The following is a 24,516-nucleotide window of genomic DNA, read 5'->3' on the forward strand; positions in this document are numbered from 1 at the left end:
GTATAATTGTTGGGTCCTATTCTAGACCTTACAGTAGTGTAAATTGTTGGTCCTATTCTGGACTTAGTTAAAATTCTGGACTTAGTGTAAATTAGTGAAAAATTGTTGGTCCTATTCTGGACTTGTGTAAATTGTTGGTCCTATTTTGACTTACAGTAGTTTAAATTGTTCAGTCCTATTCTGGACTTAGTTGAAATTCTGGACTTAGTGTAAATTGTTCAGTCCTATTCTGGACTTAGTTGAAATTCTGGACTTAGTTTAAATTGTTCAGTCCTATTCTAGACTTAGTGTAAATTGTTCAGTCCTATTCTGGACTTAGTTGAAATTCTGGACTTAGTTTAAATTGTTCAGTCCTATTCTGGACTTAGTTGAAATTCTGGACTTAGTGTAAATTGTTCAGTCCTATTCTGGACTTAGTGTAAATTGTTCAGTCCTATTCTGGACTTAGTTGAAATTCTGGACTTAGTTTAAATTGTTCAGTCCTATTCTGGACTTAGTTGAAATTCTGGACTTAGTTTAAATTGTTCAGTCCTATTCTGGACTTAGTTGAAATTCTGGACTTAGTGTAAATTGTTCAGTCCTATTCTGGACTTAGTTGAAATTCTGGACTTAGTGTAAATTGTTCAGTCCTATTCTGGATTTAGTGTAAATTGTTCAGTCCTATTCTGGACTTAGTTGAAATTCTGGACTTAGTTTAAATTGTTCAGTCCTATTCTGGACTTAGTTGAAATTCTGGACTTAGTTTAAATTGTTGAGTCCTATTCTGGACTTAGTTGAAAGTTACACAATGTTGAATAAAACTGATTGCAACACCATTTTCATTGTACTACAACTCTTTTGTAGCGTACTGTATTTCAGACATTCTCATTGTACTACAACTCATTTGTAGTGTACTATATTTCAGACAATACATAAAATCCAATAAATCTTAACGAAACTTTTTTGGAAAATTTCGTCAGCATCTCGCGCAATAAGACAGTAGGGAGGATCCAAGCGGAAGCGATCGCCTATCATAGGCGATCGGCTGCCGTGGAACCTACGCGCCACCCACCACCCTTGGCCCCGCTGAAAGATATATATGCCTCTCAGAAGTTGCTGTTCACCTGATGTCAATTCTGCAGTTTTACTGAGTTTTGCAGTTTCAAGTTAATTGCAATGAATATTCATCATTTCTCTGCCTTGTAATGAGGACTGCTGGTCTGGTGGAATATGCAAATAAATGAACTGTAATAAAAAAAGAAATGATATGGAATTAAACAACAAATATTAAGACTTTTATTAATTTAATTACTTCTTAATTAATGGCTAAATAATATTTTCATTTATTAACAAAAATTATACACATAATAACTTTTCATCATTTCAACACCAATATCAGCTGTATAAAACTTGACTATAATACAACCCAAGGGTGTCCTGGTCATTGTACAAGCCTTTCTTGGAAAGTTTACCACCTGTTTGTGCATTACACATTAAAGCATCGCAAACTCAAATATGAGATTGTAAATGTTTGATGATACCAAGTGTATATCACCTGTCTCTTATACACATCAGATGTGTATAAGAGACAGTTTATGTAGTTCTTGTTCTGTATATTTTCTAGGAGAACGCTTGTTGAGGAGATTTTTTGTGGGTTGTCAAGACTAGCGTTCAGTTGGAGCTTGTCAGCGTACAGCAGATGAATAATGGGTAGACCGATTAGTTGGAAGCTCGCCAAGTATAAATGAAGCAGATGAACTGTGGCAAACCAAAGTTGTTATACAGAAGGTTGAGCCTAGAAATGAATTGTCAGATTTTGAGATGAAGCAAGTGAACTGTGGAAAGCCAAATGTTGATCGAGAATTGTGGGAAATAGAGACCAATTTGTTTGAATCTTGCTACATACACTGATTGTAAGACATCTTCACTGCAATAGACATTTATTGTTCATTCATAAAATTGGTGGTTATGGATTGTTTGTCAAGTCAGGTTTGTGGTATAATATATTAAGTTACTTAGTGTTAGTCTGATTCTGGACTTAGCGTAAATTGTTGGTCCTATTCTGGACTTCGTGTAAACTGTTGAGTCTTATTCTGGACTTAGTTAAAATGCTGGACTTAGTATAATTGTTGGGTCCTATTCTAGACCTTACAGTAGTGTAAATTGTTGGTCCTATTCTGGACTTAGTTAAAATTCTGGACTTAGTGTAAATTAGTGAAAAATTGTTGGTCCTATTCTGGACTTGTGTAAATTGTTGGTCCTATTTTGACTTACAGTAGTTTAAATTGTTCAGTCCTATTCTGGACTTAGTTGAAATTCTGGACTTAGTTTAAATTGTTCAGTCCTATTCTGGACTTAGTTGAAATTCTGGACTTAGTGTAAATTGTTCAGTCCTATTCTGGACTTAGTGTAAATTGTTCAGTCCTATTCTGGGAATATTCATCATTTCTCTGCCTTGTAATGAGGACTGCTGGTCTGGTGGAATATGCAAATAAATGAACTGTAATAAAAAAAGAAATGATATGGAATTAAACAACAAATATTAAGACTTTTATTAATTTAATTACTTCTTAATTAATGGCTAAATAATATTTTCATTTATTAACAAAAATTATACACAAAATAACTTTTCATCATTTCAACACCAATATCAGCTGTATAAAACTTGACTATAATACAACCCAAGGCTGTCCTGGTTATTGTACAAACCTTTCTTGGAAAGGTTACCACCTGTTTGTGCATTACACATTAAAGCATCGCAAACTCAAATATGAGATTGTAAATGTTTGATGATACCAAGTGTATATCACTGAAGTATCAAGTTAGTGTATCACTTACAGTGATACCGCACGAATGGAAAAAGGTAGGATAGAAATTATAAAAATTATTAAACTGGTTACTGATGGGTGGATGCTCCTTTAAAAAAAAATCACTACATACACATGAAAAAGAATTAAACTCATTCATAAAAATGTAGTTATAAAATTAAAAAAAAAAAATCTTTCCACTTACAAGAATCAAAGCATTTTTCGTTAAGCTCAACACCACTGCTACTTAACTTGTCACTATGTCTATCTGCCTGCTTGCCAACATACCACTCTATAAAATAAACACGATTAAATATAAAAAATCTCATATTTAATACTGGAGTGGAATATTCAATGTCAAATTAGAAAACGTGTAGGCTTGACCTCTGATAAATAGTGTCCAAAATTTGCTACAAAAAAAAACAAAAACAATAATGACATTGTTTACTTTTGGAAAAAATTCAGTCACAAAAAGTCACAACCACTGGGCCAGTGGAGGATTCAAAGGGAGGCCCTAATTTTTTTCCAAATTATTAAAAAAAAATGAGGAAAAAGGAAACAAAATTTGCATGGGAGTCTCATTTCTGGCAATCTAGATGTACCATAATCATAAATAAATAAATAAATTTTCCTATCCCTACCCTATATGCTACATCTGTCCCTGCCCCCACCAATCCCCTATTTTGAATTCCTGGATCAGCCACTGTAGATCACCCAGAAACCAGAAATGACTTCTTTCAACTTGGGACCCCTGATTAATCTAAGCTTATTTTTAAATTAATCTTACCATTTAAAGGTCGGTCTTTATGCATACATTGTGCCTCTACTTAACATTTTTTTATCTTTGTCAATTTATAGTCGGTATGTCCTTGTCTCTAACATCACTATTAGACTATAGGCTTATCTTCATGAAATTTCGACAAAAGGATACCTTGTTCAAACAAGAAATTAAATTGTCTTCACCCAATACCACTCGATCATATAATTCAGTGGGATTTTGTTCATATTGAAAAAATGAAATATCTTTCCACTTACCAGCATCTGGTATTCTTGTGTTGTTACCAATTTTTATATACTCTTCATGAAAATAAACACCACTGCTTCTTAACACTCTGTAAATTAATAATAAATAATAATAATAATAATTCTGGATTAAATAAAAAACATTGAAAGTGAAACAATGTTATATTTACTGTAGTGAAGCTCAAAACCATAGAATGCAACAACCTAGGCTTATAGGTTAAATATTTTAATTGTTTAAGAGTGGGATTTAGCGATGATTGTTTATAGGTGGTCATGTGACCTAACTTGCTTATACATGAAAAACATTACATTGTGATAGCACAGGAAAAGATGTTATGGTTGCGAAAACAACCACCCACTATTAACGCGAGAAGTAAATAACTAGGAAAGGCAATACGATTGTTCAAAATAGAGTTTATTTACTTGTCCTAGCGTTCTCCTTGGATTGTATGCTTAGAAATTCAAGTGATCCTTCATAAACCTTAGCTGGCCCTAATATCGCAGCGTAGTTCGCGGGTCAAAGACCATCATGCATACCTAATCATGCCGTAGATGTGCAGGGGCCTAGGCCTAAAATTTGTCGAAAAATCTTAATGTTTGCAGCCAGTATCCTTTACAGCATTAGAAAAACATTAAGGCAAAATTCTTAAGTTTAATTACCAATCCCAATGAGTTATTTTAGTGGCGCTGTAGTTTCCCAATCCCAATGAGTTATTTTAGTGGCGCTGTAGAAGCAAGGACGTGTAAAGCGATCGTCTAGAAAAACGAAATAAACTTTTGCATTATTTTACCGGTTAAACCTCTTCATATCCGTAAATAAGCAAGTATATCTAACAATTAGGTTGTTGAGAATATTGTGTCACGTGACACCCATCGCTAAATCCCTCTATTTAAAAATGAAACCATATTGTTGAACAAAACTTTTCAATGTGATCCCAAAGACATGCTTTTTTTATTTTCTTAATGTATTTTTTTAATGTTTTATCAATGTAAATCTGAAGACCTAGAGTCGTGGCAATATATTTACATGTTGGGTAAAGCACATTTTTAATAGAGTAAAGAAAATAATGTTAATAATAATTGAGGGGACCTTGAGAGTACTGTAATAACATTTCCCAAATTTTAATTTATAGAAAATTACTTTAGACAAATCGGATATTGAAGATGTGGCACTTAAATTTTAACTTCGCTTTAACGCCCTCACTTTGAACAGCAGAGTATATGGTGGTTTATGTAATCTTTGTAGTGTAAATCATGAGGAAGGCAAATTTATTTATATTTATTTGCTCCCTCTTTTAAACACAAGACTTGAAGAGTTGACTGAACGTGATAGTTAATTAATTTTTAACGACATTTGCATTTTAACTACTGTATTATAAATTGTCTGGCATTACCGTATATACCTGTGTATAAGGCTTCCTGCATACAGTATGACATGACACTGATAAAAAAATTCATCACCCAAAACGCCTCTGAGGTTATTTTAAGGGGCCTAGAACACAAATATTTCATAGGGGAATTCCCCTGGACCCCCTAGGGTAGAACTATCTTGATTAACCCCACTTTCGGCCCGCCTCAGTAATTTCATAGCCTTAATCTTATCTTTCTATGCCTTAACCCATTGGAAGCGGCAGTGGCGTAACTACCGCAGGTTCAGCAGTTTCATTCAACCTGGGCCCCAGATTTCCTGGTGCTCTCAATCCATAATGGCCCCGCCCCTTATAAAAAATGTAATATACAGTAGCATTGTTTTATTGTGACATTTATATATTTTGCTTCCACTTAGCCAAGTAATTTTGGAACCACAATAACTCATAGTTTTAAATTTTTTCTAGTAGTAAGAGACTTTCTTTATTCCTTGTTTCGCGAACTTATAGTTTCAAAGATCGCCAGAAGAGGGTGGGAAAATATAAATAAAAATAAAATTTGTTTTCTTGTTTAGCAAGTAGTTTTGCCACCTAGAATCATCGTGAGATGACGAGAGGGGACTAGGCCCTTATCATACAGGTAGGCTAGGCCCAAGGCCTTCTTCATCCTACAGTATGAAATCGGTTAGGCCTACTGTAGGCTGTAGCTAGGATTCGGAGTATACTACTTGTACTATACTTGGTACTGCCAGGGGCCTAGACTAGTTGAATAGTATTCCATGGTATAAGCTCCTACCTTAACCAAATTCAAACCGTAGGTCCCTTATATATTGAACACACCATATCTTGATGTTGAGCCGTACAAAAAGTGGGATTTTACGAAAATATCAACTTTCTATGCCCAGCAATCTTCGCATACCTGCCACCATGCTGCCACACCAATCCCGATTGCTTGTTTACCTCCTGAAGTGACGTCACGAGGCTTAATGTACGATACGCCATTGGCGTCTCTATAAAACGAATTATTAAACGTTATATAGGCTTGGCACCTTGAACTCTGAGGATTAGGCCTAGTGCCCCAAATTTACTACATACACGTAAAATATAATAATGAGCGATTATCATTATTAACAACTTTCGGTACAATTATAAGCCGCTCCTCATCTTTATATGCTTTTCTTCAATTCTTTTTTCATTCAGTCATTCAATTATTTCTGGTTTATTCAGAAAAACAAATTGACATAGCAGCATAAAATCTTATTACGTCAATTTACAATAGCAGTTTCACATTAAAAAGTTATTAAAAACACACTCTTAAAATTGATATACAAAATTCACAAAATGGACAAAAAACAAGGGGAATCACAAAAAGCCCACATACAGCACATAATTAACATAAATTTTAAAGATAAAATTTTCAATAATTAATCATGCAAAAGTTAATAAAATTGAATTAATTAAATAATATACAAATTAGAAAAATTACATAAAAATTGGACTGCACACTTTCTGTAATTTAATTAAATATACATAAAACAAATAATAAGGTCAATGTACTGTACACTATTGCTATTGTACCTAAAAGTAGTAATTACATTTGGTAGGGAGTCACATTATTTTCTAATTAAATTGATGGGATAATATGTATAAAAATTTAGAGAAAAAGTTACAATTTTAATTTTTATATCTTATTTATTTTCTTATTGCATCATAAATTTAAAAAATAATCACTCGTCATGAAAAAATACGAAACAAATATAAAATCACACGATCGACAGAAATATATATAGGCCCCTAGGCCCTATACACATATTTAAAAGTTGTTCACAAAAAACGAAATTATATCAAAATACAGTACAAAATTACCAATCAACAAAAACCAAATTAATTATCATTGGACGTTATTTACTAATCAAAAAGGTTTAACATAAGTCATTGTTAATTACAAACGGCAAGGTAGATTTTTTTTAAAACGTTCAGTTCTGCAGTGGTACTACCATTTCTCGGATTTCTATTCGTGGCTTTAGAACGAGTATCAGGGGGGATATTATCCATATTGTACATAGACAGTCCTCCTTAAACTTCCGGACGATCACAGAATCTGTCTAATCGAGGGCGGCGGTGGTATAGGAAAAATACTGCCGCCCCAGAACAATTCTGCAAAATCATTTCTGAACAGACTCCAAATCATCACTTTATACAGAGTTAAACCCTGTATACACACGACGATAACGATTGATATAAAACAAAAATGCAATTATCCATATAGAAAATTTAAAAACGTGAGAAGTTTTCACACTAGCAGCACGAGATTTATCGTGTTTACGATAATAATAATAATATTAATAATAATAATAATAATAATAATAACAATAATAATAATAATAATAAAATAATAATAAAAGTAAGAGCAACTTTTTGACTCTCAAATGCACACCCAAATTTCAATCGTCACCAACACTTTTATAATTTCTTCCTTGTAACTTGGTTAAGCTTTCACGGAAATTTCATTCATATCAGTTGATTAGTTTTTGAAATATTTGCTCGAGACAAGACAAAATTTTCAAATATTTCATTAATATCAATTGTTTAGTTTTTGAAATATCTTGTCTAGGACGTTTGCTCCTAAATCCCATTATGTGGTCCTCACATTTACACGCTACTCCAGACCGTCACCAAAATTTAATAATTTCTTTATTGGGTTATACGTAACACTCCCTGTTATTTTCAATTATGTCTGTGCAGCAGTATTTGAGATATATCGCACACAAAAAAAAAAAAAAAAAAAACACCCAAAAAAAAAAAAAACACACACAAAAACACCAAAACTTGACACACACAAACTTGCACGATTTTGAACATCAACATAGAGTGGTAGTGTGTTCACTCGAAGGCACAGCATGGTGTTTTCATCGAGGTCCCTGATTGTCCATTGGTGATCAGAACTGATATTAACGATTATTATTAAGATTTGGACGCGACATAATGGTGCGCTTTGAGAAAGTTACGTTTCTCTGTAAACAGCAGAAATTGTGCGAACTTTCCATTGATTATATATTACATCACCATAGCATATAAACACAAGCACACACTGCATTTTGGACAACTACGACACCGGTAACCGATGAATCTGTCTTCACTCCCCGGGAGCACTGGACACAATCCGTCTGCAGACAAAACAAAATCGCCTTCAGCCCTGCAGGCTTCATGAAATTTTTTTCGGAAAATAATGGCTCACTTGGCCTCTATTTTCCATAAGGTCCTCAGAATTTGACTATACTGTACAGTAATTGTATATTATAAAATAAATTTTCATACATGAATATATAGATTACATATACATGAATAATGTATATATAATGTATTTATGGATCAATAATGTATATATAATGTATATATACATTATATACACGTATGTATATAATGTATATATGTCTAAATATATGTATATAAGTCTATATTGGATGGATGGATGTTTATATATTAAATTTAGTATGAAGAAAACCATATGAATATATACATTACATATACATTTATAATGTATATATATATATATATATATATATAATACATATGCATTATACATTTATAATGTATATAAGTCTAATATCTATATTGTATGGGAATATGCAACACATCTACGGTTATAGATTCATATGAATTTATTTTCTAGTACGTATCCAAGCTATACAGAAAAATCATTCTCCACTATTGCATACACGTGGAGTCCACCATCATCATCACTGTAACAATTCCTTAATAAATAAACAATTTAGCGTCTATCCATTCTGGCTTGGACAGAACTGCAAAAAACCAACTTGAATATTATGTACAAAGACAAAATTCTAACAATATCTCAAGTCTAACTGTAATTATAATCACAATACAAAAAAAAATAGTTGTGATAATTTCTTTAAATATTTTGACATTTTATTATTGAATTGAAACATACACATTGAGTTTGCAGAATGAACAAAATTGAGCATTTCTCATTCCGTGCCGTGTAAACATTTATACTCTCATCGCAAATTAACATAAATTTTCTTCTTTAAATTCTCAACCTATACAATACACGATTTGATTGTTCTTTCTTTGAATAACAAAATTAATTTCAGACATTCTCTGAAAAAGTTGTATAGAAAAAATGCACAATAGAAAGAAATAATATGGGTTCCTCCTAAAGATTATTCAAAATTGCAATAAATTTAACTTACACAAGTCAGCAACCGAATATATTTTCAGTAGTTATATATGTATCGAATTCATTCAACACCGATACTAAAAACCAACTGTAAAAACTGGAAGCTTGTTTTTCTATAAGCATAGTTCAAAGGTCAAAAAATAGGTCATGACCTCATCAATATACCTACATTTTTTGGAAACTCTTCATTCTTTTAAATACTGAACTAAACAATATTTGAGTACTTATCACCATTATTTTTCTTCTCTGTTAACACAAACACACATGGAAACTTTTCCCTCAACATAGAAAATTGAGAAACTTGTATTAATAATTGCATATTTTCTTCTGCAACGCATCAACCAATAAAATAAATAAATTGTCTATGAAACTCAAGATTCATAATAATGTTGCTTTCATATCACCTTATTGCTCTGGCTTCAGATAGCCAGCACCAGTATGTAATGGGAAGCTGTAACCCCTAGCAACTAGCTTCTGATAAACACTGCCCTCTTGAGCTATCAAGCTCATGACATAATGGGCAAGTGAGGGCAGCATCATATAAAGATCGAGGTATGTACTCTAAATGAAGTCTGACAGATATTATTTCCACATGTACTGTTGATACAATTATTGATAAAATCAGATAGTTATAAAATTGGTAAGCAGCATATGTCCCATACAGCTTCTTTAGTATAATTGGAAAAACAGATAAAACATTAGAATGATCCAAGATTTAAGGGACTTCTGTTGCCTAAACTTGAAAAAATAAAAACCTGAGTATACAATAATCATTACATATCATTAAAAAACCAATTTGATTTAGAAATTAGAAATTAACAGTAAAACAGTATAGTACTCAAAGAGAATATTAATAATGTTATTAGTGATATTTTGATCATAAGTCCAATATCATTTCTACCAGCTGTACCAACTACAACTATTCAACTGTTCCATATTCATTTATAATTTCCATTAAACTATATCATATTTCTGAATCAAATTCACTCATATTTATCAAAAAAGTTTCCCAGAATGGCTTTACATCAACACCCATGTAATACTGTTCTAACTTGTAATAGCACTAGCATAATTAATAAATGAAATCCAAGAATACCAGACGAGCGGCCTATTTCAGGCCCGTAACCAGTTTGAGTAATAAGGAGAATCAATTTAAAACATGCATGGTGGAGGCAGGTGGTCCCACAAGTTCTTTTAATAGATATCCAAAATACGTATTTTTAATTCCATTGAAAGAGGATTCACCTGGTTACTTACGAGCCTACATTTCTAGTTTGAGGAGAAAACCGTTCTTGGGGGGGGGGGGGGGGGGGGTGTGTGTAAAATTACATTGCACTTGATAAAAAAAAAATACCATTGCATACATCCCTGCTAAATGTACAAGAAAAAGTTCTTATAACAAGCCAGACTGGATATTGTGATATTTCATTCTTTTTTATAATTTTCTTCTCTAAATAAAATTAAGTGTCTGAATGAAGAAATAAATTACAATTTTAAGTCTTAATGCAAAGAAATGTTCACACTTGTAGTGCATGTCTAATTGTTTTCTGTCGCCTAAATAAGTATCAGTGAAGGCACATTTGTGATCTACATTTTAAATCCCTGTCCACATGGTTAGTCAGACGCTGACATTTAAAGCCCTATTCACATGATTAGTCAGTGGCTGATGTTTTAAAGCCTTGATCCTATGGTTTGTCAGTGATTGATTCACACGGTTAGTCAGTAGGAAGAGAATCATATTCTTGTATTTTCAGCAGGATAGAATTCAGTGTGAACTGAAATTGTCTTGACTTCACACACATCCAATATGGATGATGCCAACCAAATTTAGATCCCCGATCACACTGAAATACAGATGCTGATAATCATAATACTTATTTAAGTCATGTGACTAATCAGGTGATCAAGAGTACATGTGATCAAATAATACTATTTTATTTTCTTGAATAAGTATTTATCATTGTTGCTGGTGTTCTGTTAGATTCTGTCCCTGAAGAAATATTGGCTGCTGGTTGAAAGCTAAGGTGAGACCGGACGACCCTTTGCCCTGGACTACTGTTGGCAGCGCGGTTGCATGGTTCTGTATTAGTGCGTTGTTGATGTGCAACGGTTTTCCAGGTTGCGTGGTTGTGATAAGGTTTGCCATGAGTTGTTGGGATTGTAGTTGCGATGCTTGGCCTAGCGTCATCTGCTGGGCCAGTTGCATGGAGGGTTGGTTCGTCAATGGCTTTCCCAGGCTACAATTTGATTTGCTAGTTGCAACAAACTGCACCTTGCCTACAAAAAAAAATAATATAAATACAAATTAATTGATTGTACACACAGCAAGGGAAACTTTGGCAATAGGAAATTCATAAAGCATACAAGAAAACTAAGAATTTTACACTAGCGCCAACCATATCTATTCATTAAATTTTATCAATCAAAAGATCATTAAGCAATGGGCCAAGAAAATGATATGGCATACTGTATTATTGATGATTATCTATGACTCATGAATAATTGATAAAAATATACAAAGTATTTATGTTATACCTTAAAATCCTGCATTTTATATTATCATCTTATTATTATCAATAATTATTATAAGTATGAATACCATATAAATATTATTTTTTAGCCTGGTTCTCACAAGAGCACTAGTATCCGGATTGGGAGCTAACCGTTAGCGCTAACCGTTAGCACCTGTGTGAGAACGCCCGATCCGATACCGCTAACGGTTAGCCAGCGCTATCGGTTAGCAAGTTGAGCACGTTTCTATCATCAACCAATCACATGTACGTGTTTACAATTCTCAGTTTCTTATTGGCCAGTGATTCGATCATCATATTCTTGGTATCTGGATTGAGATTTTTTAGTATGGACACATGGCAGCTAACGGTTAGCAGGATCCGGATTCTGCTAACCGTTAGCTGCGGTGTGAGAACATAGGCTAGGTCTTTTGTGTTGTAATTTTCTTTCTTTTTTTTTTTTTACCCTTTTTGCCATCCATTCTTGTATCTTTTCAATTAAAAAACATTAATTATATTTAAGCCAATGAATATGAATGAGCTGATAAGTGAATAGAAGAAACTTAAGAAAAACTACCTGATTGAGAAAGCACCGCGGTAAAATTTGTAGTGGAAGATGTCTCAGGAACTAACGGCCCTAGTGGGGATGTATTGCATGGGCTCTGTTGGACAATTGTCGTGGGCTGCTGTTGCTGCTGTGGGTTACTGACTGAAGTTGCTAGGAATGGTTTTACATTAGTAGACGGAATGATTCCATTGGGTATAGGTGATAACATGTGAGGACTCGCAGAACCCTTGAAAGAAAGGAAAATATATACAATTCACATTACTGTTTGTCTTAAAGTAATTAACTGAAATAAATTTCCAAATCTGAGTTGCTTAAGCTCGGTTTCCTTCAAGATTGCGTCAGGGCAGCTAGCAATGCACCCTGATTCGTCTGCGTTTATTTAACCTTCCAGACAACCTTCGGAGACTGCCGCCGATAGGGTAAGCGATTCTATGGAAAACGAGCTTGACAATCAATTAGAAATATCAAGGAAAGTTTTTTGTTGGTTATTAACAGACGTACAATAGCATTCTTAAGCTGTCCAGACTATCAAATTTTATTTGATAAAAACATGTGACATGCCTAAATATGGTCATGACGACACATCATAACCATATATAGGCACGTCATGACTATATGGGCATAGAACAGCTTTTTGTCAAAGAAAATTTGACAAGTCTGGATAGAGCTTTATATTGCTGAAGACCTTTACTGGAAGTAAATATAAGAATACTTATAGTAAAAAAAAATCTTGTTCATCAGTAAAAATTTATTTAATCCGAGTCTAACTGGAAGTTGATTGTTCGATTTCCGTAAATGAACTGAATATTGTAACAGAAAGTTTGAAGGTTTTACAGGATTTTAACAATTAACAATCTTTAAATATGATATTTTAGATATATAAATTTAAATAAATCAATTTGTGAAGGCATTTTGGATAACTAACCTGATTTATTTGGGGACTATTGGCTTTTGACACAGGACTTGGTGCTGTTTGAAATCCTCGCAGATCTTGAACTGTACCATCCTGTTTCACTTGACTGACTAACTGTTGTTGCTGTTGAAGTAGACTTGGACTCACTATAACACCCCCATGAATTGCCAATCCAGGCTTGCCTTTTCTACTTCCTTTTAACTTGCTATTATTTTTTATTCTTGATTTAACATTCATTTTACCATCATTGTCCACCGTCATGTTCTGTAATAACACTGGTGTATTACCAGCAATGGCTTTGAAAAATGGTATTCGAGTTTGATTGACCTTATTCGGTTGGCCACCGTTCACATTCGGTTCAATGTTTGTCACAACCACCAGGTTTTTCAAATTTCCCGACTGGTCAATTAAATTCATAGTCGAATCGACTCCTAGCAAGTTTGTGTCAATATACTCAGCGTTCTGCAAGCCATTGGTCGTGACTAAAAAAGGCGTAGTAGAGGAGCCCGAAGTGAGCTGTAATGTTCCTCCAATCGGGATGGCCGCATTGGTAATTAGCTGGTTAGCATTTGTTGCCGTGGCACTAGTTGAGGTACTTAACGTTGCATTTTTCTTTTGGCTTTTCGTAACCTTGGTCTGCGTGCTGGTTCCCGAGCCGGCAGCGGCTCGTATTGATTTCGAGATTGTTTTCGATCTTTTTGGATGACTAGATTTAGAAATTGTCTTTGACGTCGTTTTTGATGTCGGCGTTGCCACTTGATTCAACACCATACTACTAGTATTTGCAGAGCTCTTTGATGGTATACTGGACGTTGATAAACTAGTTGTTGGCCGTCCTGATAATGAGGACGATGCACATGCTTTCCTGAAAACAAGTCAAAAATATCAAAATGTAGCATTATCAAACTATATGAAAAGTACATAAGTCAACTTTACCAACCCCTTGAGGACACCAATTGCTGGCCCCTTAGAAGTATCAACCAACAACCTCCAGGAAATACCCCCTGATATCAAACTCTACTTTATAAGTACTATGACTTAGTACTGTGTGAGAAGGCACAAACAACCATGTGAGAAGACACAAAGAAATTGGTCTAGTTTGGAAGAAAACATTATACCCAAAGATCAGACAAGTGCTAGGCCCAGCTAGGAGTTTTATGCAATCGTAATGCAATCTTTTTATTACTTGGTTCATTTTCAACATTTATTGTATACTTTCAGAATTAATCTAAGGCATACATGGCATAGAATTTCCAATACAAACCTCTCCAAATGGGCAAATTTGCCTCTACATTGATGAAGCATTCTTTTACAATGACTAAAATATTAGGAAGATTTAAGAGGTGGGCTTATAGACAAGGAAATTCAGTACTGAGCAAATCTCGGATATACTCACTTGGCGGGTGGGGGGTTTAACTGTTTGTCAATCAGAGCTTTAAGGGATGACCTTAAAGAATGAAGTCTTCGATCAAACAAGTAAACACCACGACCGATTTGATGAGCACCATAGTGACAAACCTAAAAGAAATACATTAATAAAAGTTACTTTAGTACAATATTTCAGAAGGTAGCCCTAACTGCAATTTTGATTTTAAATTCCTCATTACAATGAAGCTGGGAATAAAGTACGCTGTCTGCCACATTAAGCTCTGTCCACACTATCAAAACTGTTGTATGCCCATATATAGTCATGATGTGATGTCATCATCACCATAATTGGCATGTCACATGTCTTTCTCAAACAAAATTTGATAGTCTGGATAGGACTTATGAAAATTTGATCATACAGTTTACTCTTGATTCAGATTTTTGAAAACATCCAGCAGAGTAAATAACTCGCCAATTACAGGTTGGACTTCATTATAAACTACCATAAGTCTCCTTATTATGAGGCTTAGAGAGTGGAGTTAATTTTAGTTGTGCTACAAAAAAAACAAAAAAAAAAAAAACTGCTGTGGATTAACCTTAAATATAAAAAAATGACCTTCAAATTTGGGTTATACTACCCCAATAATTTTCCTATAAGCACAAATTAAGATATTTCCCATTAAATATTAAGAAAAGACTTGCTGAAAAAAAAGTACATAAATCTAATTTCTGGAAACATAATAAAAGAGTAGATATCAACCATCAACAAAGACAATTTATATGCAGATGAGATAAGACAAAGATCAATAGAAAATCGCTGATGCATACGCTAGCATAACTATGCACAGGAAACACAATTGTTTCCTTTCAACTTCAACATTATAAAGATTAAAAAAATGTTCACAAAATAAGTTCAAAAACATTTCGAATTATTTTACAACTAATCAATGATCGACTTTAAATACAATTTTTTTTTTAATCCTAAAAATCAATTTTGAAATTGACTTATTAATTTAGTAATCAATTTTTTATAATAAATATAATGATAAATATCATTAGAACACTTCTAGTGTTTATTATTTCTGTACTTTTTGTAATTAAATTGCGGTAAACATGAGAAAGTTATTTTTAAAATAAATTTTTATGATTTTTGTTTTCTATAGTTCATGGGAAAATATATCTTTAAAAGAACTCACGAGGTTGAAGATTTAAAAATACATTTTTGACTCTTTATAGGTGTGGTACATTTATAGCCCCACCTTTATAAATAATGTTGATTGAATGATGTTTTTAATAAAGAATTCCGCAGACAGCTATAATAACAAATCATGTGTCAATTGTAGAGGAACCTGTCCTTTTCACCCATGTTTTTATTTTTAGAAAAAAGTATTTATTTTATTGCATTTTATCAGAGAAAAAAGTAGATAAACAACTATTTAATAGTAGACCTATCCTTCAATTACGCTACACTTTCAACAGGCTCATTAGTTTATTTGATTTATTTAGGTAAAGCAACATGAACAAATGCGAAGACTAAAAAAACACAAATGAGAGCAGATCATTAACAACCTGACAGGATTACTAAGTAGCGATATAAATCTCTGTCAAGAAACATTAGTATGCAGAACTGGGAAATTGTAACTGTTAGCTGAAATCACTGTTCATCGAACATAATATGTGCACTTAATGCAGATGACAATAATTGTTTTGTTGAATTCTGCTGACGACAGTTTAATTATTCTTGCTAAAAAAACTATGCAATATATAAGCAATAGTCCTTCAATCAAACCAAATTACAGCACATATTTTACTACCAATTATCATAATTTGTTTATTCTTAAAGAATTTAATCTGGTTTCATGGAAAACAGTTTGGTTAAATTAATAACACTTGATAAACCAAAAAAGAAGTGTATTTACTATGCTTTGTTTAAGCTGCATGTTTCAGTATAATATTCAAGTGAAGGTTACTGAAACATGTTAAATAGCAGAGAGAGCTGGATTATCAAGAGAAAAAATGTATTTGAAGGTAAAGTTTGAAAGCTGAAGTTCAGGATTCACAGGCCCACCTCTCTTTCTTGTGGTGCTTACGCAAGACTGTGCATGGCTGTGGGAGGGGGGAGCTTGCCACTCATTCTTTCGAACCGCACACCTCAAATTTGCGACTTTGAGGTACAACCACTGCGCCAACCGCTTTCATATAAATCTTTAAAATTGTTAACTTGACATGAATATATTTTTAGACAAACTAACATTAATACTTAATGAAAAAAGAGAAAGAAAAATATTAGGAAGAAATGAAATACTTACAGCTATAGGTTTAGGTTGTTGGTAAGTACATATGTGAGAATCTGAACCGATTTCTCCCAAATCATCTTGGGCATCAACAGAAAGACCACTGACCCGTCCTCCTGAATCAGCTCTTACAAGGTTTTTATGGTCTGCGGACGTAGGGGTGGAAGGGGCTGAATGAGGGTGGGAACGCCTGTGAACAAAATATATTTTGGTATTGGGAGTGATAACAAAGTAAGAATTAATGGCTTGGTTGTTTGACAAAAAGAAAGGTAACAGAAAAGTATATTATACAAATAATGAAAATTATAAGTGCAATGCGAAGAATATTTTCATTTTCATGAGTTGTTTCATTCAACGAGGCAGGAATGTAACAGTGAATATTTCAACTCATGAAAACATTCTTTCAATAGCGCAAATAAAAAATATTCATTATTTGTTTTACAACACACCTAAATTCTTGTCATTTGATATTTAATGAAAAAAAATCTACCTTTTATCTGAATGGAAATTCCTGTCATTTGATATTTTTATGAATAAAAACTACCCTTTTAAGCAATCAAAATATTGTATTAAGTTGAAGTCATATCATAGCATAGGTGTCATGCAATGGAGTGAAACAGATAGAATGAAAATGCACGGATGGAAGTAAAAATACACGGTGGAACTAAATTTCCATGAGTGACAAAATGGGATAAATAACCAATATCACATGATACAAAATCAACCAATCAAATGACAAAGACCTATAACTGTGTGATCCGATAGATTTGAGGAGGAAATATTCCATTAAGTTATTATAGTGTGCACTTAGTTTCTTTAGAAAAATATCACAACTACAATAATTTTATCAGATTACTAACAAATTCTTTCTAAAACGTGTTAGTGAATTAAGCAAAGAGCTTTGATATTAGTAGAAACTATGCCAGTTTAATGACTGCCTGTTGACATAGATTAGCTGGATACGTTATTATTATTATTGGGCGAAATTAAGAGATTTCCTGGCAAAAATATGAACACTTAGTGTGGCCACAGAGTTGAGGCGCTTGAAGAAATGGAAGCTATTCTATTAATCCCCTTTATGCGTTTACCACTCAATATTTTGTAGAAATGTAGGCAGTAGATAGATTCGGAAATTGATAGTATTGCAGTGCATAAATTCAAGTGAACTAGGACATAGTGGATTTTAAAATGTTGAGGATAAAACACATAAAATTCTGAAATAACGACAACATAAATTTTTATCACACCTCAGCAATAAGCCTTGCACTACAAATTTTTCTGTTCTAAAGAAGATAATATCTACAACAACTAGTATTCTTGCAATAAAAATATGTTGTCTTATACGATAGTTTCTTCCATGTCAAGACAATTTTTGAAAACTGTTTTTGGTGATTTTAAACTATTGATAATTTTGTTTATGTTCTATACACATGTATTCTCTAAATTTGTAGCAATTTTTATAGTGGTCAATTGTTTATTATTTAATTTTTTTTAAGGTAACAATTGTTTTTTGAGTTTATGATGATACATAAACATTATTTGTAAGAAACCTCAATAAAAACTTACTTAACAGGATGGACACCGAGGTCAGGTGGGCGCGGTGGACGAGGTGTTGATGGCATTTTTGGTGGCGTCTTTGGCACTGAGTGAAGTCGGTCAATTGCATGCGAGGAAGTTTGCGTGACATGTAAATTTGAGATGGTGGAGGCCATCTGGGGAGTGACCTCATGAAAGCCTGATGCTTGCTTAGGTGAGTGCTTTGTGCCATGCGTCTGTTGGTAATGCACGGCATTGATGGCCTTCCGTTCCGCAAGGAGCTCATCCAGTGGCTTTTGCCGTCCAGGTACCTTCCGCCGTAAGGATAACGCGTGTGTCTGAGGAGAAACATGGATTATAATAACATGAATTTTTCAGATAATTTGATATGCAACATAGTGAAACAATAATGAATAAACAATTACACCACAATTTAAACCAAATACTTATGATGTATTTCTATCATGATCTTATCCCCAGAGTACACGCTTGCTTTACTTTTTTTTAAATATTTATAATCTTTCACAAAAAAAGATTCTAATTTTTATTCTTACCTTACAGGTCAATGACCGGAGACATGGTTTACCTTCTACTTCCACTCCACAATGTTTATTCGGATCATACTCTCGATCTAAGGAATACAAAAATTTTGTCAAACCTAGATGAACTACTCCGTCTAGATAACCAGCCTGACTAACCACCATAAAAACAAATTTAATAATATATAATAATTCTGGACAGCACCTCATGTTGTCACAACAACACAGAGAAGAAAATAAACCATAAACTAATGTACAAATGTACAGTAAATTATTCACCAATATATTTTTTTGAGTTTAGTTTTAATTTATTTGATGATTATTAATCAGCATTTCAACACATATATGGCCATGAATATCTTTGGCATTATTCCTTTCACTGAGCTCCTGGATTCAACCAATGTTATATATAACTTATTTGTTTTTATTTCAACATAACCTATCAATTAACCTTTTATGCTGCTGGCAAAATCTATTTTAAGACCCAAAAACACAGAAGCTTTTGTGAAGAGAAATTAATTTCAGTAGTGATTGCTTCGATAAACATCAATTTTTGCCCATGTATGTTATTCAAAATTCGTTTTCAAGTAGACATAAAATTTATGAAGAAAATTTAAATTCCATCTATCATGTATGTTTCTCAAAAATTGGTTGTAGTCGTGTCTTATTTCAATTTTGATATTATCCTAAATCCAGAAAAAGACATATATAATGGATGGAATATTATGTTTCATCACAATTTTTATTTTCACATAAAACAACAAGATATTAATATGTAATGTAAATTTCCAGAATGTCATAACATGTTATTTGATAGCCAGGAAGATTTTCCAGTGTAGGATTCTATACCTTAGCAACATTTACAAATATTAATTGAAATTTTAAATATTTTATTAGTTTTGTAAGAAAATGTTTTTTTTAAAATGTTATTCTGCTTTTACAAATCCCAACTTTATCTGCACTGCTTCTCTCTACCCAGGAGTATAAAATGGGTACCTGGCGGGGTTGCCTGTTTCTGGGCTGATTACCAGCAGCAAAATTTAAGCATGTGTACCCAATGACCAGGGAAAAAAAGTGCTTTGTATAATAATAATGAGAAATTAATGAAATCAATCATACTTTAACCCATAGTCACAACATCCATCAGAAACAACCAACAAGAGTATGATTCCCTCTGTTAAATAATTGACTCATTTTAAAAAGGTTGGATACAAAATATACAAGCCTTGACATTATTTACGTACAACTTCTGGTTATGTTAATCTCAATGGGTTCACTGTCTATTGCAATGGGTTCACTGTCTATTGAGAGCATTTATAAAAAATTATGGCTCATCTCCCAGTATCAATCTGACCTCACAATTTATGCATTTTTTATTTCCTTTCGCATTCAATCATATATCGCAAGCACCTATTATGGGATGCTCCTTAAAATCTGTTAAAATGAGTCTCTAGAGGGTAACTATGGTGGTTTAAGTTAATAGGGACAATATACAGGGTACCTTCCTAAATTCCAAGCATCAAGTCAACATTTGGTTTTTCATTTGGAAAATTATCTTCATGCGTGAATGCCTTTTATTACCCTCTAGTGTATAGCAAGCTTGTTTTTATATGAATTACTACATATTTTTTTACATAGTAGATGATACTGACAATGACAGTTGAACAATTTTAGGATGAATGCAGTTAATTTATGGAGTATTGACCAAAACTCATAACAAATATTTGTTTTCATATTTGTCTTTATTAAAATAATTTTGGGGTACACACATTTTTTAAAAAACATAATACAAAAACAAACAATGCTAAAATGCATAATACAATGACAGCGACATTTGTGAAAATTTAGTATCTGAGGATAAAAGAAATAAGTGTACACATGAATTTCTGTCTCTTATACACATCTAGATGTGTATAAGAGACAGTCCAGGTACCTTCCGCCGTAAGGATAACGCGTGTGTCTGAGGAGAAACATGGATTATAATAACATGAATTTTTCAGATAATTTGATGTTTCATGAGTTTGCACGGCCAGAGCCACACACTTGAAACATTGTTGAATATAAATCCGATTCTTATTTTTATATTGATAAGCGAGACTATATCTTATCTTCAGCTTGATTTTATACTCTTTATTAATAGGTTGTTTTATCTGCATTTCTTCTCCTTCAGTCTTTTATATCACTTTATATTGTGATGAAATTCCCAAGTTACCAAATTCAATATATATTTGACATTTTACGATGCAGATGTTTTTTAAATATATTTCACTCCCTTCTTCAATAGTTATTGACTGTCAATAAAAATTTTATGTTATAAATCAATAAAACCAATTATATGGAGGAGAAATTATTTAGCTGAAAACTTAGTGAAAAAAATTAAAACAATTCATTACTTTTTATTCATTCTAAAGTTTATTAGGTTAACATGGTTAATATATCTGAATCACTGAAATACAGCAACGCAGGATTGGACAGCTTGGCCAATTTCTGAGGCTGACCAAAGAATTCAGAAAGCTACCTTGAGAAGGGCTTGAGCAGTGAAACGTAAAGCAGGTCAACCAAGAACATGGTAGCTACGAACAATGAATAATAAAAATAGGCTCCTAATAGGAGCATGAATATACTGCAAAAACTAGGCTAAAGTACTCCATTATCGGACAAGTTGCTATCTGCCATTGGTCAACTGTCAAAACTTAGGACTAATTACCAACTCCCTGATTCTACCACAGCATGAACTTAAATGAACCTTAACACATTCCATTTTACAAAGAAATTTCACTACCACAGCATAGAGTATATCTGCGCAAGCACACTCCACAGATCATTTCACGTAGCAGCACCAAAGCTCTGGAACAGCTTACCTTCTAGGGAGAAGCACCCACCCTTTGCTATTTTCAAGACAAGCTAGAAGATGCATCTTTTCAGTACTTGCTATTAATTTCAAATATCATTATCATTAGTTTTTTGCTTTTAGAGTATTGCTTGTACGCTTGACTAGATAGTTGCCTTACATCATGAGAGCATCTGTTAATTATGTGCCTGCCCACCATTGCTTGTCAATAGTCTTAAATTGTAGGCCAACAATGCAGTGATGTTTGTTTTTTATGCACAGTTTGTTCACTCTGCATTTAAATATTTTTTTGGTTACAATAGGTTGCTTTTTTAAAATAATTATTATCATCTGTAAGTGCATTGAGACTTTGGTATAATGCACTATATCAAGTCCCACTACATTACATCATTACATTCTAAAAGTGAAAGAACAGTGCCTACAGGTAAACCATATGAGACCAGAATATAGATGGAAATACCTCACCATAGCCTTATGTCCAATTGAACATAAAGAAAAGAATTTGAAAATAAAAAGCAAATTTTTATTGGATTTTCATCTAAAACCTTGAAGTGAAGAACGTATTTTGCAAGATGTAAAATCTGAATCTGTAACCATGCAAACGACAAGTATAAATTTAAGCAATGGCCTACAGCCTACAACTTACCTCAGTAGCTAACCAGCCAACAAAACTAATTTCAAAATGAATGAAAACAATCCTTACCCTTTAAAGGCAAGAATTTGCGTGGCGAATCTTTCTTTTTTGACTTCTTGGTCGATGCAGGTGTGAGCACAGGTGTGCTTACAGGTGTGGTGGCAGACGTCGTTGATGGGGTGACAGGCGATGGTGGTACTTCCTTAAGTAAGCTATTTTCAGTCCATAACAATTCTGGAGCTATCTTTGGTATTACAACCAACGGTTGATTATGGTTACTTACTGTTGGTTCCGGCTAACAAGATACAAAAATAAATCAAAAATTGTGCTGTAAAGTAATCTAGTCAAAAGGTAAAAGGTCGACTGTCAATTGTCACCATTACTTACTACAGCTATTTGTATTGCTCTGACTCAATTTTAGAATGAACTTCTCCAGATGCTTTGGGGCATGAATAACTAACACTGTTAATCTTGTAAAATGTAAAATGTAATTAATAAACTATTAATGCTGTATACTGTATGTGAAAAGACATTTGTAATGTGCTGCTTATTTTGGCATTAAGCAACAACAGACATTATTATTAAACAGTTATATCATGTGTAAAAACATACTGTACTAAGAAAAGAAAATAACATTAAAAACAAGCAGAAGCAAAAGTAAAATGGGGACAAAAAGTCCAAAAATCAAGCATGAAATATGAATAATCAATAGTATTTATAATTACGTAAAATGTAATTACTAGTTATAAAATATTATGCTGTATATGTCATGATAATACATTTGTAATGTGCTGCTTATTTTGGCATTAAACAACAACAAGCAATAAAGCAGATATATAATGGGTAGAAATTAACACTAAGAAAAGAAAATAACATTAAAACAAACAGAAACAAAAATCCATGGGGACAAGTCTAAATATTGAGCATGAATTATGAATACTGTAATCAATAGTTTATAATATACAAGAAAAACTTTTATATATTATCCATAAAATATGAGCAACAACATTTAGAATTTGCCATTAATAGCACAGTATGTATGTAACGGGTCCCGAGAGAGGATTCTGTACCTTAAGGCATGCAAATTGCAAATGCGGAAGGTCACATCATCCCCACTGATCATCAATTTCCTTGTCAGCAAATGATAATTAGCTTTATCTTAATTGTAAACGGATTGCATTCAACGTACCAGATTTTAGGGCTTAGCTGGAACAACTAACACTACTGTAAAATTGACAATATTTATCATTCTTGGGTTTATAAACAGACAAAAAAGCCATATTGTATGACTTCTAACCTTTTTAACTTTAGGTGGTTTGTCGCCGACCAAGAGTGAGCATGTATGCTCACTCAGCTGGGAAGTCTTGGCATTTTTAATTGGTCGACTCACAGGCGACGGTATCATCACGGAATTCGGCTGCGGCGGTAAAGGCACAGAGATTTGCGGTTCTACAATCGGCACAGCAACCGATTCCTTTATCTGTGGTGGTGACGAGATTGACAAACCCCGAGTCGCAACAGGTGGCGGTTGGGGTGGGGGTCGTGACCCTTTTGATATGTTATGTGTCCTAGGAGACTCTCGCTGTGGAGGATGCTTTGACTGCGGCACAGGCTGCGGATGGACTGAACGAGAGACTTTCATCTTCTCTGGAGGTCTATTCGGTGCTTTACCATTATGCCGTGCATCTACAGAAAGAAGATTATCAAAACTAAATTATGTTTTAGCGATAACAAAACTTCCTTTTCCAATTTCCATTCCTGGGGAAGAAATATAGCATTTTTTTTTTTTTTTTTGAGTAAGATGTTATATCATTATAATATTCAAATATATTTTGGTTTGTTGATAAAAAAAAAACTTCAATGGTATATAGTACAGCAGTAAGGCTAAATTTTCTCCCTTAACCCTTATCATGTCGTAGGCGCAAT

The 24,516-nt window shown here is 33.3% G+C and overlaps 1 protein-coding gene and 3 long non-coding RNA genes across 4 annotated transcripts in view; 1 reads left to right on the forward strand and 3 right to left on the reverse strand.

The window, feature by feature from the left end:
- The window catches only part of LOC117115128, an 8,587-nt gene extending 6,342 nt beyond the window's left edge, over positions 1-2,245 (forward strand). Inside the window, exon 3 of the long non-coding RNA XR_004446493.1 lies at positions 1,604-2,245. This is a non-coding gene — a long non-coding RNA (uncharacterized LOC117115128). The remainder of the gene's footprint in view (positions 1-1,603) is intronic.
- Positions 1,903-2,317, reverse strand: LOC117115129. Its single transcript, XR_004446494.1, has 2 exons — positions 2,127-2,317; positions 1,903-2,046 (listed from the first exon to the last, which is right to left on the reverse strand). It is a non-coding gene; the product is annotated as an uncharacterized LOC117115129 (long non-coding RNA).
- Positions 2,318-2,412: 95 nt separating this feature from the next.
- Positions 2,413-6,124, reverse strand: LOC117115127. Its single transcript, XR_004446492.1, has 4 exons — positions 5,973-6,124; positions 3,822-3,898; positions 2,992-3,078; positions 2,413-2,479 (listed from the first exon to the last, which is right to left on the reverse strand). It is a non-coding gene; the product is annotated as an uncharacterized LOC117115127 (long non-coding RNA).
- Positions 6,125-8,820: 2,696 nt separating this feature from the next.
- The window catches only part of LOC117115061 (ataxin-7-like protein 1), a 32,347-nt gene continuing 16,651 nt past the window's right edge, over positions 8,821-24,516 (reverse strand). Inside the window, exons 4-12 of the mRNA XM_033258713.1 lie at positions 23,888-24,276; positions 22,660-22,885; positions 19,121-19,197; positions 18,597-18,904; positions 17,046-17,220; positions 14,765-14,886; positions 13,381-14,233; positions 12,465-12,681; positions 8,821-11,654 (exon numbers count right to left, since the gene is read on the reverse strand). Of these exons, the coding sequence (XP_033114604.1) occupies positions 11,335-11,654; positions 12,465-12,681; positions 13,381-14,233; positions 14,765-14,886; positions 17,046-17,220; positions 18,597-18,904; positions 19,121-19,197; positions 22,660-22,885; positions 23,888-24,276 (2,687 nt within the window). The 3' untranslated portion in view covers positions 8,821-11,334. The remainder of the gene's footprint in view (positions 11,655-12,464; positions 12,682-13,380; positions 14,234-14,764; positions 14,887-17,045; positions 17,221-18,596; positions 18,905-19,120; positions 19,198-22,659; positions 22,886-23,887; positions 24,277-24,516) is intronic.

This window comes from Anneissia japonica, unplaced genomic scaffold, assembly GCF_011630105.1.
Source record: "Anneissia japonica isolate Jap-2015-1 unplaced genomic scaffold, ASM1163010v1 scaffold24_len2511860_cov200, whole genome shotgun sequence".
Classification (NCBI taxonomy): domain Eukaryota; kingdom Metazoa; phylum Echinodermata; class Crinoidea; order Comatulida; family Comatulidae; genus Anneissia; species Anneissia japonica.